This window comes from Mizuhopecten yessoensis, unplaced genomic scaffold, assembly GCF_002113885.1.
Source record: "Mizuhopecten yessoensis strain PY_sf001 unplaced genomic scaffold, ASM211388v2 scaffold3627, whole genome shotgun sequence".
NCBI lineage: Eukaryota > Metazoa > Mollusca > Bivalvia > Pectinida > Pectinidae > Mizuhopecten > Mizuhopecten yessoensis.
The window spans coordinates 174,433-188,501 of record NW_018405139.1 but is presented as its reverse complement, the minus strand read 5'-3'; the positions used below and the strand labels follow the sequence as shown (position 1 = coordinate 188,501).

General features: G+C 36.4%; 1 protein-coding gene across 4 annotated transcripts in view; it reads left to right on the top strand.

Moving 5' to 3' along the window:
* LOC110447837 (MOB kinase activator 2-like) overlaps positions 1-14,069 on the top strand; it is a 63,732-nt gene that overhangs the window by 35,497 nt on the left and 14,166 nt on the right. For all 4 annotated transcript variants that reach the window (XM_021493779.1, XM_021493776.1, XM_021493777.1 and 1 more), the window contains exon 2: positions 12,596-12,762. In XM_021493779.1, the coding sequence (XP_021349454.1) occupies positions 12,596-12,762 (167 nt within the window). The remainder of the gene's footprint in view (positions 1-12,595; positions 12,763-14,069) is intronic.

Genomic DNA, 14,069 nt, shown 5'->3' with positions numbered 1-14,069 from the left:
CAGCTGTTTTTCTTTGCATAAATTAAAATGTTCAGATGGCAGTTTCGTTTATATGTTAGGATATAGCAGTTAAGTATATACATATATGTCCATAAGAAATACTTATAGTTTGGCATTCATTTTCTTGGAGTTATAGGTCTTTGCCTCGGCCTGGCAGATTTAGACCGTACTGGACCCTTGTTTGTTAGCTGTGCTTGTAAATTGTGATGTTTGGCAGTTTTTTCTTGGAATTATTGGTCTTTGCCTCGGCCATTTCACGACAGGTGTAGATCGCATGCCCTTAGTTGCTAGTTAAGTTGGTAATGTTTAGATACATTGTTTGTCATAGTTGTGTTCTGTTATCATGACAACAGGTCGCCTGATTGTCATAGTTGTGTTCTGTTATCATGACAAAGCGTCACCTGATTGTCATAGTTGTGTTCTGTTATCATGACAACAGGTCACCTGATTGTCATAGTTGTGTTCTGTTATCATGACAACAGGTCACCTGATTGTCATAGTTGTGTTCTGTTATCATGACAACAGGTCACCTGATTGTCATAGTTGTGTTCTGTTATCATGACAACAGGTCACCTGATTGTCATAGTTGTGTTCTGTTATCATGACAACAGGTCACCTGATTGTCATAGTTGTGTTCTGTTATCATGACAACAGGTCACCTGATTGTCATAGTTGTGTTCTGTTATCATGACAACAGGTCACCTGATTGTCATAGTTGTGTTCTGTTATCATGACAACAGGTCACCTGATTGTCATAGTTGTGTTCTGTTATCATGACAACAGGTCACCTGATTGTCATAGTTGTGTTCTGTTATCATGACAACAGGTCACCTGATTGTCATAGTTGTGTTCTGTTATCATGACAACAGGTCACCTGATTGTCATAGTTGTGTTCTGTTATCATGACAACAGGTCACCTGATTGTCATAGTTGTGTTCTGTTATCATGACAACAGGTCACCTGATTGTCATAGTTGTGTTCTGTTATCATGACAACAGGTCACCTGATTGTCATAGTTGTGTTCTGTTATCATGACAACAGGTCACCTGATTGTCATAGTTGTGTTCTGTTATCATGACAACAGGTCACCTGATTGTCATAGTTGTGTTCTGTTATCATGACAACAGGTCACCTGATTGTCATAGTTGTGTTCTGTTATCATGACAACAGGTCACCTGATTGTCATAGTTGTGTTCTGTTATCATGACAACAGGTCACCTGATTGTCATAGTTGTGTTCTGTTATCATGACAACAGGTCACCTGATTGTCATAGTTGTGTTCTGTTATCATGACAACAGGTCACCTGATTGTCATAGTTGTGTTCTGTTATCATGACAACAGGTCACCTGATTGTCATAGTTGTGTTCTGTTATCATGACAACAGGTCACCTGATTGTCATAGTTGTGTTCTGTTATCATGACAACAGGTCACCTGATTGTCATAGTTGTGTTCTGTTATCATGACAACAGGTCACCTGATTGTCATAGTTGTGTTCTGTTATCATGACAACAGGTCACCTGATTGTCATAGTTGTGTTCTGTTATCATGACAACAGGTCACCTGATTGTCATAGTTGTGTTCTGTTATCATGACAACAGGTCACCTGATTGTCATAGTTGTGTTCTGTTATCATGACAACAGGTCACCTGATTGTCATAGTTGTGTTCTGTTATCATGACAACAGGTCACCTGATTGTCATAGTTGTGTTCTGTTATCATGACAACAGGTCACCTGATTGTCAAAGTTGTGTTCTGTTATCATGACAACACGTCACCTGACTAGGTATTACTTCCATGTTTATCTGTATACGTATGGGGTGATGGCATCAACAACAGGAAACTTGAACTTTACCTGTTAGCATATATCTGGCCATGTTTACAGCATACAAAACATCAGGTGATTTGTTCACAGATCTGGCCACGTTTACAGCATACAAAACATCAGGTGCTTTGATCACATATCTGGCCATGTTTCCAGCATACAAAACATCAGGTGATTTGTTCACAGATCTGGCCACGTTTACAGCATACAAAACATCAGGTGCTTTGATCACATATCTGGCCATGTTTACAACATACAAAACATCGGGTGATTTGATCACATTTCTGTCCATGTGTACAGCATACAAAACATCAGGTAATTTGATCATATATCTGGCCATGTTTACAGCATACAAAACATCAGGTGATTTGATCACATATCTGGCCATGTTTACAGCATACAAAACATCAGGTCATTTGATCATATATCTGGCCATGTTTACAGCATACAAAACATCAGGTGATTTGATCACATATCTGGCCATGTTTACAGCATACAAAACATCGGGTGATTTGATCACAGCCAATGAAAAACTGTCATTTGAAGTTTTATTGGTAATATATAACAAGATAGTTGACTATTTTGAATATGATCATGTAGAGAAATTTGTTCTGGTTGCCTGAACCTTGGTGATTAACATCAGAGACACTACTACTAGTATTTTTCCCTTATAAATATTAAATTATTTAAAAAGGGGGGAAAATTGTAAGTTGACACTGAAACAGATGCTACATTTTATACGAGTACATATGCGTCGTTTTACAATAGTATTTTTATGTTCTGAAGCACAACCTGACTACATTATGTATGTCTTGCTCTGATACACCTGACCTAACTCACCACAAACAAATCCTCTGTAAACATTTCTCTCAACATATACATAGGAATATTTATTTTTTATTTGTTTTTAAGTGAAGGTTTAACATTGAAAATCAAGTGTTGGGTTGGCTGTGTTGGTCAGGAAGTGCAGTATTTCAATGTTAACTCTAACTCAATCACCCTTGAAATTTCATAATGAACTATTCAAACCTTTCATGAATTGCTTCTTTTGGTGTACATATGTGTCATGTGTGAATCCTGGAGAATGGTTTAAACCTTTGATACTAAATTGTTCTACTGTCCAGGTTCATCCAAACTCTACATCTGATTATAGTTCCCGACATCTGAACCCCTATGCATAAACCAGGGGAATTGATAAATCTTGAGAGAAAAAAACTTGGAATTAAGGAGTTTTCTCAAAATCAAAATTATGATACTCTGGTTATTATTTCAGCTGTATTAATATAATAACTTGCTATTTGATCTTGTTTGAAAGTGAAGTGCTAGGTTGACTATATGGGTTGTAGATGTTATTACAGCCCCAATACACTGGCTTGCTGTGGGCTATTGATTATAGAGAGCCCAAGGCCCAGGTATTCAAAGCATGGTTGGCTTAATGACAATCAGAACATTGTTATCGATTCTTTATGAATTTATATACTCAAACATCCATGTTTTTGAGACCAACAATATCAATCTGAAGACCATGTATGAACAGGGGTTATCTGTAAACTTTAAATACCAAGCTATACAGAAATATTTTCGAATTCTACATTTTGAGCTGTATGCGCTCGATCAGCGAACAAATCTCTCCCACCCATCTATCTACTGGGACTGATTTATTCCTCCTGATCATTGCTAGGCCATTCACCTGTGAAACTCTATAGTGATATAACATTTTATCACCCACTGTTCATTGGTCCTGTGGATATTTTTTCAGCATTCCTGATGTATCGGCTCTGATTTCTGCGTTTAGAAAGAACTCTTTATTCTTCCTTCAGAATTTCTGCCTCAGCAGAAAATGTCCATTCCTTGGAAGGGTTTGCACGAGACCTTATGATCAATAGCTGATGTTAAATATAAAGTTGTACGCAATACAACATGGTAAAATATACATTGCTTTACCATAGACTACTGGTGAGGACTTTTCAGATATATCTGCATCACTATATGTATGCTCTATCGTATGTAATCTCTGGTGTCCATCCCAAACCTTATTGATCTTGGTAGAATGGATATATACTTCATTGATGGCTGGCAAACACAGACCTTCTGCTAGGTAGCTTGTTCGATCAAATTATTAAAAACAAAACTATGCCAAAGTATAAATGGCTTGAGTTTAATGATCCTTGAATTTGAAAATTAATTTGTAAATTTGTCAGCTATGAGATTGAAAAGCTGATTTACACAGTGTTTAGGCTGTCCAATCTTTGTAAAAAAAACTGAGGATGGTCCATCCAGCATGCATGGTTGCTAGGGATCTGCCATTCATTGTTTACTGTCAGATAAAAGTGTTTTATCATCAGCGTCATCATCATCAACAATCTTCCCTAGTGTCCTTTTCCATGAATGTTGAGTGATCTACAAGTGGAAAACCATTTCACAATCTATACAATCTCCATCCAGTGAGCCATGATTTCAGCTGTGAAAATACAGTACAGAAAATCAAAGTGTTTGATATTCAGATGTATTACGTACTTATAATAAGAATAGGTTAAAAAATGATTCAAAACTGTAAACAGTTAATTTCCCCAAGTGTATAGATAATTAACGGATTTTGTTTGAATTCCTGAATTTACTCTCGCAATATGAAGGTTTTGTTGTATCCAAAGAAGACATTTGTGATGGTATATCTCCCTTTTAGTTGTAGACACTGTAGATATGAATAGATTGGTTGCCAAGTTGGAATATTCTGTAAAATACATGCAGCGGTTTAGTATGTGTCCTTGTTGAACAGCAAACCTGGTAACAGATGCCAGAATCTGGCCATCAGGATTTGCATTAAACTGAATATTTAGTCTACTTTTGGTTTCCCTTTGTTGACGTAAACACAATTGTGGAGAAGCTGCTACATGTAATGACGAACAGATTAATTATATGTTCAGATACAGGTAGGATTACAGGTGAAGGAGTATTAAAAATAGAACGGAGGAATTAGTTATTCAGATACAGGTAGATTACAGGTATGGGATTAATACCAAACTGCAGATTTAACAGGCTTCATTATCTTGAAGATGAGATAGAGGTAATAAGATGACATTTATCACAAGTATTAAAGATGAAGGCAAAATATGTATATATGTCCAGAGATTAAAAATGATCAGTTTTATAATAAACATATATACACAAAAAATTACATATTCATGCTGATAGTATAAAATGCATAATTTTAGTATTTGTTAGGAATGAAGCTTTCGAATGTAGATATTACGGTAATGCAGAGCGGTTATAAGCCAGAATATAAATGTAGTAGAGAGGTAGAGTGGTAAATGTATGCCTGACTTTGTATGTCATACCTTGACATCTAAAGTCACTGACTGACACAGACCTACTTAATTTAAAGATTTATTATATTTCTTGTAGGTCAATTAATACATGTATGATACTTAAATCATCTTGTGGTATTTTTTTTAGTTATGCCATCTTTATTGTTCAGGTTTTCAAATTGCTCAGTAATTGATGAAACACATTGCCTATATCTATAAATACAATTGCCTATATCAAAAATTGATATTTGTAGACATATGGTTCTGTCAGTGGCTATGTCTGTAGACACTAGATTGGTCAGTAGCTATATCTATAGACAGTCAATTGCTATACCGTTATATACATTGTTTTATCAATAGCTATACTGCGGATACATGGCTCTAGATCTAGATCTGTCAGCTATATCTGTAGAAACATGGCACGTTCTGTCAGTAGCTTTGTCTGTAGACACAAGGTTCTGTCAGTAGCTTTGTCTGTAGACACATGATTCTGTCAATAGCTTTGTCTGAAGTCACATGGCACTGTCAATAGCTTTGTCTGTAGACACATGGTTTTGTCAGTAGCTTTGTCTGTAGACACATGATTCTGTCAGTAGCTTTGTCTGTAGACACATGGCACTGTCAATAGCTTTGTCTGAAGACACATGGCACTGTCAATAGCTTTGTCTGTAGACACATGGTACTGTAAGTAGCTTTGTCTGTAGACACACGATTCTGTCAGTAGCTTTGTCTGAAGACACATGGCACTGTCAGTAGCTTTGTCTGTAGACACATGGTTCTGTCAGTAGCTTTGTCTGTAGACACATGGTTCTGTCAATAGCTTTGACTGTAGACACATGGTACTGTAAGTAGCTTTGTCTGTAGACACATGGCACTGACAATAGCTTTGTCTGAAGACACATGGCACTGTCAATAGCTTTGTCTGTAGACACATGGTACTGTAAGTAGCTTTGTCTGTAGACACACGATTCTGTCAGTAGCTTTGTCTGTAGACACATGGCACTGTCAGTAGCTTTGTCTGTAGACACATGGTTCTGTCAGTAGCTTTGTCTGTAGACACATGATTCTGTCAGTAGCTTTGTCTGTAGACACATGGTACTGTCAGTAGCTTTGTCTGTAGACACATGGTTCTGTCAGTAGCTTTGTCTGTAGACACATGGTTCTGTCAATAGCTTTGACTGTAGACACATGGTACTGTAAGTAGCTTTGTCTGTAGACACATGGCACTGACAATAGCTTTGTCTGAAGACACATGGCACTGTCAATAGCTTTGTCTGTAGACACATGGTACTGTAAGTAGCTTTGTCTGTAGACACACGATTCTGTCAGTAGCTTTGTCTGAAGTCACATGGCACTGTCAGTAGCTTTGTCTGTAGACACATGGTTCTGTCAGTAGCTTTGTCTGTAGACACATGGTTCTGTCAATAGCTTTGACTGTAGACACATGGTACTGTAAGTAGCTTTGTCTGTAGACACATGGCACTGACAATAGCTTTGTCTGAAGACACATGGCACTGTCAATAGCTTTGTCTGTAGACACATGGTACTGTAAGTAGCTTTGTCTGTAGACACACGATTCTGTCAGTAGCTTTGTCTGAAGTCACATGGCACTGTCAGTAGCTTTGTCTGTAGACACATGGTTCTGTCAGTAGCTTTGTCTGTAGACACATGATTCTGTCAGTAGCTTTGTCTGTAGACACATGGTACTGTCAGTAGCTTTGTCTGTAGACACATGGTTCTGTCAGTAGCTTTGTCTGTAGACACATGGTTCTGTCAATAGCTTTGACTGTAGACACATGGTACTGTAAGTAGCTTTGTCTGTAGACACATGGCACTGTCAATAGCTTTGTCTGTAGACACATGGTTCTGTCAATAGCTTTGTCTGTAGACACATGATTCTGTCAGTAGCTTTGTCTGTAGACACATGAATCTGTCAATAGCGTTGTCTGTAGACACATGATTCTGTCAGTAGCTTTGTCTGTAGACACATGGTTCTGTCAATAGCTTTGACTGTAGACACATGGTACTGTAAGTAGCTTTGTCTGTAGACACATGGCACTGACAATAGCTTTGTCTGAAGACACATGGTACTGTCAATAGCTTTGTCTGTAGACACATGGTACTGTAAGTAGCTTTGTCTGTAGACACATGATTCTGTCAGTAGCTTTGTAGACACATGGCACTGTCAGTAGCTTTGTCTGTAGACACATGATTCTGTCAGTAGCTTTGTCTGTAGACACATGGTTCTGTCAGTAGCTTTGTCTGTAGACACATGATTCTGTCAGTAGCTTTGTCTGTAGACACATGGTTCTGTCAGTAGCTTTGTCTGTAGACACATAGTTCTGTCAGTAGCTTTCTCTGTATCCAGTCAATGGCTATACCTATACCTATATTGTTCTATCAATGGCTATACTGCTATAAGGGCACTGCTCTGTCAATGGCTGTATCTTTATGTACAGTGACTATCCTAGACATGGCTGTAAGGGCAAGGCTGGCTGTCAATAGCTATAAAGACAAATTGCTCAGTCAGTAGCTAAGCACTTGTCAGCTTATCCATCTATCCTCTAAGGACAAGATCATTGTTTATTAGCCTTTGAATTGCTGTAACCACAGTCTGCAGGCTAATGGTTCTGACAGTGATGCTGTGGTTTTTCGGTTTGTTTCCTTTAATTACCATGCTTGCATCAGCAGATTTATGGTAAAGGATTTGGCGTTCACATCTTTATCAGAAAATTGGATTCGCATCTTTGTTTTAAAACTGTCCAGGGATTAATTCTACAAAGTCAAGATTTACAAACAAAGTGCAAATGTACTTATGCATTTCACTCTGGAGATATCTATATATTTAAAAAAAGTAGTGAACTGCATAAACCGTACATCAGCCTCTCATCTCAAGATTTTATAGGAGATTTGGTAAAAAAATATGATGTTCAAAATGATATTATGAGAGACACAATCATGAAAGAAAAAACAATTGTTAGTACACTGGACACAGGTATCTGCCTTGGTGATATGTCCAAGAAAACGCTGAGTATACATATATGCAACTCTAAAATACCATCCATCTTCTGGTAAAGTCACAGGACACAGGATATTGAAATGCAAATATTGGTTTTCTATCAAAATCGTTTACTGTGTTATGATAGAAAGTGCCAGTATATTGTTTTGCCTGCTTGCAACACCATTCTTTAGCATGTGTATATATAATGTTTGGTTAACCTATATCGCCATGGTGGTAGAAGATCTCCAGACTTGTCTTCTTACTTGGCAGAAAATCTTCATGCTGTAAAAAGGTATGGAAGGTTTCAAGACTGGAGTTATACCTATTGATTATTAGTGCAAGAGAACTTATGTTTTTATGAACCTGTGGTCCTACAGAATATACAATAGCCAAATCAAGATGAAAAGGTAAGGGGTCTACATTTCATAGTAGGGTAGGTTGAAGCATCAGGAAAAATTTCCAATATTGGAACCATGCCCTAAAATCTGATGTGTACATCAACTTATTGAAACCACCTCAGTATCAGATCAGACTGTTGCTCCCTCTGGTAGGACTGTTAATCTAAATTTATATCAATGGTATTGGAAACACTTTGTTAGCCACTTGTATATAGCTGTGTTATGGAGACTGAGCCATTTTATATAGTTTTGTATTGGATACTTCAAACTGCAAGATGTCACACATGGTGCAGGGTCATGCTTATTCTTCCAAAGTTGTGAAACATGTGGCTCTCCTTCCAAAGATATGGATAAACTCATGGTTTTCTTACAAACTTGTTGAACACTTGGTTTTCCTTTCTTTGGGACACTTGGTTTGCTTTCTGAAGTTGAAATCATGGTTTTACTTCTGAACTTGTTAAACAGTTGGTTTTACTTCTGAAGTTGTCTAACATAATTTTCCTTATGAAGTTGCAGAACACTTTCCTTATGAAGTTGCAGTTTATTGTTGGTGTTAGTCCTTGATTCCTTTTACTGTCTTTCTGTATCAAACTGGAATTCAAATGTTTTAATGCTTTGGTATATTTCTATTTCTATTTTACTGTGTTACTCCTTTTGTTTTGTGGATTGTACATGAAGAAAATGATAACATTGGTTATGTAAAAAAAACAATGAAGTGTAAATTTCAGCACAATTGTGTTATGTTACCATGGTTTTGGCAATAAACGTATTTCAGTTACTGACTGGTACAACATCAGCACTGGCTATACATGGTATAGATTTGATAGCAAGAACACCTGCCAGTTTATCCAGTAATGTCATTAGCTCATTATGTTACAAAGCTGTCTGACACAATCAGATGGTGGTCATGATCTGAACACATTTGGAAGCTTAAGGCTAGGCCAATGATAATTATATCTATTTATGAACTGTCACTTGTTCGAGGTAAACAAGATTATCTAACATCATTATTATATCTGTAACATGCTAAGCCTTGATATTAATTACCATGCCAGAAATTTGCTACAGCCTCTCTGCAGGCTTCTAAAAGGAGCTGTTCCCATCTTAAATTCAAGTAAATTTTAAGGAACTAAACTTCTCAATTTGAAAAAAAGAGAATCTAAAGTTTGGAATCTGCATTTCTCAGTAATTAAAGATACAGGAAATTAGAAAGAAGGAGAAAATTATATTTTTTCCCATTTACAGTGCAATTTTTTTCTAATATAATGCATAATCATTACATTAAAAATTAAATTGTTTCCTTGACATTATCAGAGAAATAAAGGATAGTATTTGGCCCTTGGACAAAGCCTGCAGCAACAAAGAATGATCTATAAGGCCTAGTGTTTTTTGGGTATATTGTAACAGAAATATTAGCAGCACTCAGATTTATTCCATCACACATAAAAATGTCCACATGAGTGGTTTGGAGTGTTTTGAAGTGTACTCTGGCAAAAACAGGCTTTGTCCATTAAGTTCTGTTGCTGTCCCTCCATGGTGATTTGAGGAAGCAATTTGCCTTTATGAGGACAAGGGGATTTACCGGTAGCTTGCTTTGACATTCATGTAGATACATCATCAAAACCTCATGATCAACCTCAGATGTAGAATGAATGTGTTTGTAATGAAAATGATAGTAAAGTGGATATTCAATTTATTAGACATTTTAAGCTAAACCCTTGTTATACTGTTATCATTCGCCCAGTAAACTAGTGGTGTTTTAAAAGGGTTGGGCAATACAAAGGAAGGTACCATAAAAAATGTCATCAAAAAAGGATATAGGGTACTACAAGTATATTGGGATAACAAATTATGTGGGAGTTATATATACCAATATTTACTGCTTTTTTACACTCTCTGTATATCGGACATTTGGAGTCCTCACATTTGGTTCTACAGCAACTTCAGAATCGAAATGCATGTAAAACAAGAAGGAATTGACCAAAAATTAATTTGAAATTCAAGCCATTGTAATTGAAAAGATTTTCTAATTTGTGAGTTTTTATAAGTGAGGAACAAAGAATGTATTTGCAATCCCATTGACAACAGTTATAAGATTACCATCACGATAAGATCACCATCAAGAAACATAGTAACCTATTTGAAACAAACCCGCGTAATGAGGAAATCTGTCAACCTAAATTCAGTGCCACTATATTTAGACTTTTCACTGTAGTGAAATAATTTCATCAAAGAAAAATAGCATTATAAATTTTTGTAAGCATAGTTGACCTCCGGCATAAAGTGGTCTTAGGTCGTATACTATATTTGAGTAATTTGCAAGGTGGCCTTGTCAACATGGATGCAATGCGGGCCCTTTGTACCTTGTTGTGGATCAGTGTCCCACGGTACATGTATGACAATGTATCAGTCTTAATTAAGCCTGTGACATCAGGGAGGTCTATATATAGGACAGCCATGAGCCAATGTGTCCTGTGACTGTTTACCAGAAGATGGATGGTATTTTAGAGTTTCATATATGTATACTCAGTGTTTACTTGGACATATCACCAAGGCAGATACCTGTGTCCTGTGACTATACCAGAAGATGGATGGTATTTTAGAGTTTCATATATGTATACTCAGTGTTTACTTGGACATATCACCAAGGCAGATACCTGCGTCTAGTGTACTAACAATTTTTTTCTTCTTTCATGATTGTTTCTCTCATAATTACATTTTTAACGCCGTATTTGTGAATAAGTCAGAAAGTAAAAAAATGATAAGTTAACAGTTGGAAATTGAAGTGTCTTGGTCAACCCTAGAATTATAAAAACCTTTGATTTTAGAATTAAGTGCAAATTTTAATTCTAATTAAAATAATGAAATGATACACATTTTCAAAATATCTCTGCAGAAAATGTGTGTTGCTTGTAAAAATAACATTTTGATATATGGTACATGTACATCCTGAGACATCAATAGTCGTACTGAAGTCAAGGTGTGTCGTGACCATTGGCCCAGACATCAGTCAACGTTTCCTCAATGTAAAGTAATAAAAGGAAAGGAACTTGGGCTTGTTATGTAAGGTCTATTAGTGTGTGAAATCAAGGGAAACTTTGAAATGAGGAAATTTGTCATAATATTATCAAAATGTACCACAATGTGGAAAAGTAAGCTTAATTATACCAGTCTGTCTTCCCTGTAAGATTTATCTGGGGTGACAGTATGCTGTAAGTGATCCCCAGGTTTGATTGTATCATATATGAAGTGTTTATGTTGTGTGATGGTAGTCACCCCAGACTGAGGTTTGTGACCTGACCTATTAACGTACCTGGTTAAGTCTACCCATGGCAGATGATTAACTAGAACAGTCGTTGTTATTCAACTTTTAAGTGCTAGAAAAAAAAATGTGCTTTTCTTTAAAAGTAACAAACAATGTCTGTTTTGATTTTGATGTTGCTTGCCTTGCGTGTGCCTTTTTAAATTGTTTGCTGCACTAGAAACAAATTATCTCCCATTATATATGTCTTCCACTTAATTGGGCAATTGATGTATTTAAAGAATAGTATTTTGGTTATATTTTGTCAACTGTTATGAAATCAAAATGCCATAAAGTGATGTTTGAAGTGACTTATCGTGTTTTAATCTGAAATATTACAAAACTAAATGTTTGTGCATGCATGCTTAAAAACTTAAAGAGCCCTAGGTATTCCAGCCACATTGGGGACTTGTAGTTTGAACAGGTTTTTTTTACCTGAATAAATGTTTGCCTTTGATTTTCTTAAAAATAATCTTGCCCGGTGTTGAATGCACACTCTATTCGCATATGTGCAGAAGAAAGTGAAAATAGCAAAGTACTAGAACTTCATTTCTATGGTGGATGTGGAGAGAAGCCCCCTTCCTTTTCTTTTTCTTTTTTCATGTCAAATGATATTTCTTCAAATTTCACCGTCTCTGTTCTGATGTTTGCCCCTTTATTCAATCGTATTGCCACTGGATACTACTGCTACCATCGTAAGAAACTGATATGTACCTCAATTCAGTAACACATGGATCACCGACATTGATTCTCTGTCTGCTTTCAGGAAGGGCAGAAGAAAGGACAAAGACTCTCCGACACCTCCAGCACAGGAAGAGCCGAGACAGTACCTCGAGGATAGTTGTGTGCGGGAGCGAGTAACCGAGGCAGATTTCTACAAACTTGTCAGCTTGCCTTCCTGTCTAGATTATAATGAATGGCTAGCAACACATAGTGAGTTTTCTACACTGTAACGAAAGGCTACCAAACACAATGAATTATCTGCACTATAATTAATCGCTAGCGAGGCATAGTTTGTTTCCTGGACATTCATTAATGGATAGCTCATAACAAATGGTTAAGGGACAAAGTAATGTTATGTAGACTGGAAAGATTGGCTAGCAACACATATTGAGCTTTCAAGACTTAAATGAATGGCTATAGTTATGTTGGCGAGTTTTCTAGACTACACATACTTAACCATGATGAAAGTATACCAAATACACACTGAGTATCACAATTGGCTAGCAACAATGATTCTATAGTAAACATTCAGGTATTCCAAACCAGAGAAAACCATTTTTTTGTAGTCAGAAAAATAAATGACTTTCTATTAAAAAAATTAAGCCCCCCCCCCCCCCCCAAAAAAAAGAAAGAAATGATACTTTTTGACAGAAGCTACAAGAGTCTTTGGAAAAATTAAATTGCCTTGTATTTAACTACCTAGAAATATATGTAAATTCTCCCGAGACTGCTGGAAGGGTTATATGTCTATACAAGGGCATGTGTGAACCATCGCTGGAGATGGGGGCATACTTCTACTCCATTAATCAATGAATAATGGTAAAAAAGGTTGTACAGTTAATAGTATGTAATTTAGTAAACAAACAAGTGAGCTAAAAAGATATGCATTTGTATTAATGCATCTAGCAGGTAACAACATCTCATCAATTTTACTGGTATTTAGACAAAGATCATGGAAAAGAATAGACACTGGACTTCATGAAAATCATGCAACTAACAGGAACACCTATCATTATTAGTTGTTAGTTAGTGGAGGGTCAAGGTGAAGAATGAATGTGTAAATCATTAAATCATGAAATTATGAAAGCTGCATGCACATCTAACAAGCAACATGGCATTGTCCAGACTGTAAGTGATTACCCACAGGGTCAGAGTATCATGTCACATCTTCTGAATAGATCTAGATTTTAATCAGATACAATTCAATGTATCTGGCTTATGAATTACATAATGACTAGCTTTACGGCTGTAATTTATACCTAATTAAATTCCTACTGATATGCTGGTTAGTTATACATCCATAGTGAACTAGCTTTCATATGAGATCTGCAATACTAAATTCAGATGTAAAACTGTTACTTTTAAACATCATATGAAGTTCCGATTGTAACAAGGTCAGAAACTGGGTCATTTCCTTCTAAAAAAAGATTTTGTGTTGCTCCCAACAATTAAAAGTTGTTAGCTTTGAGGATTTGAGACTCTGTTATAGTACTTCGTCATTGTGTTTAAAGCTTAGA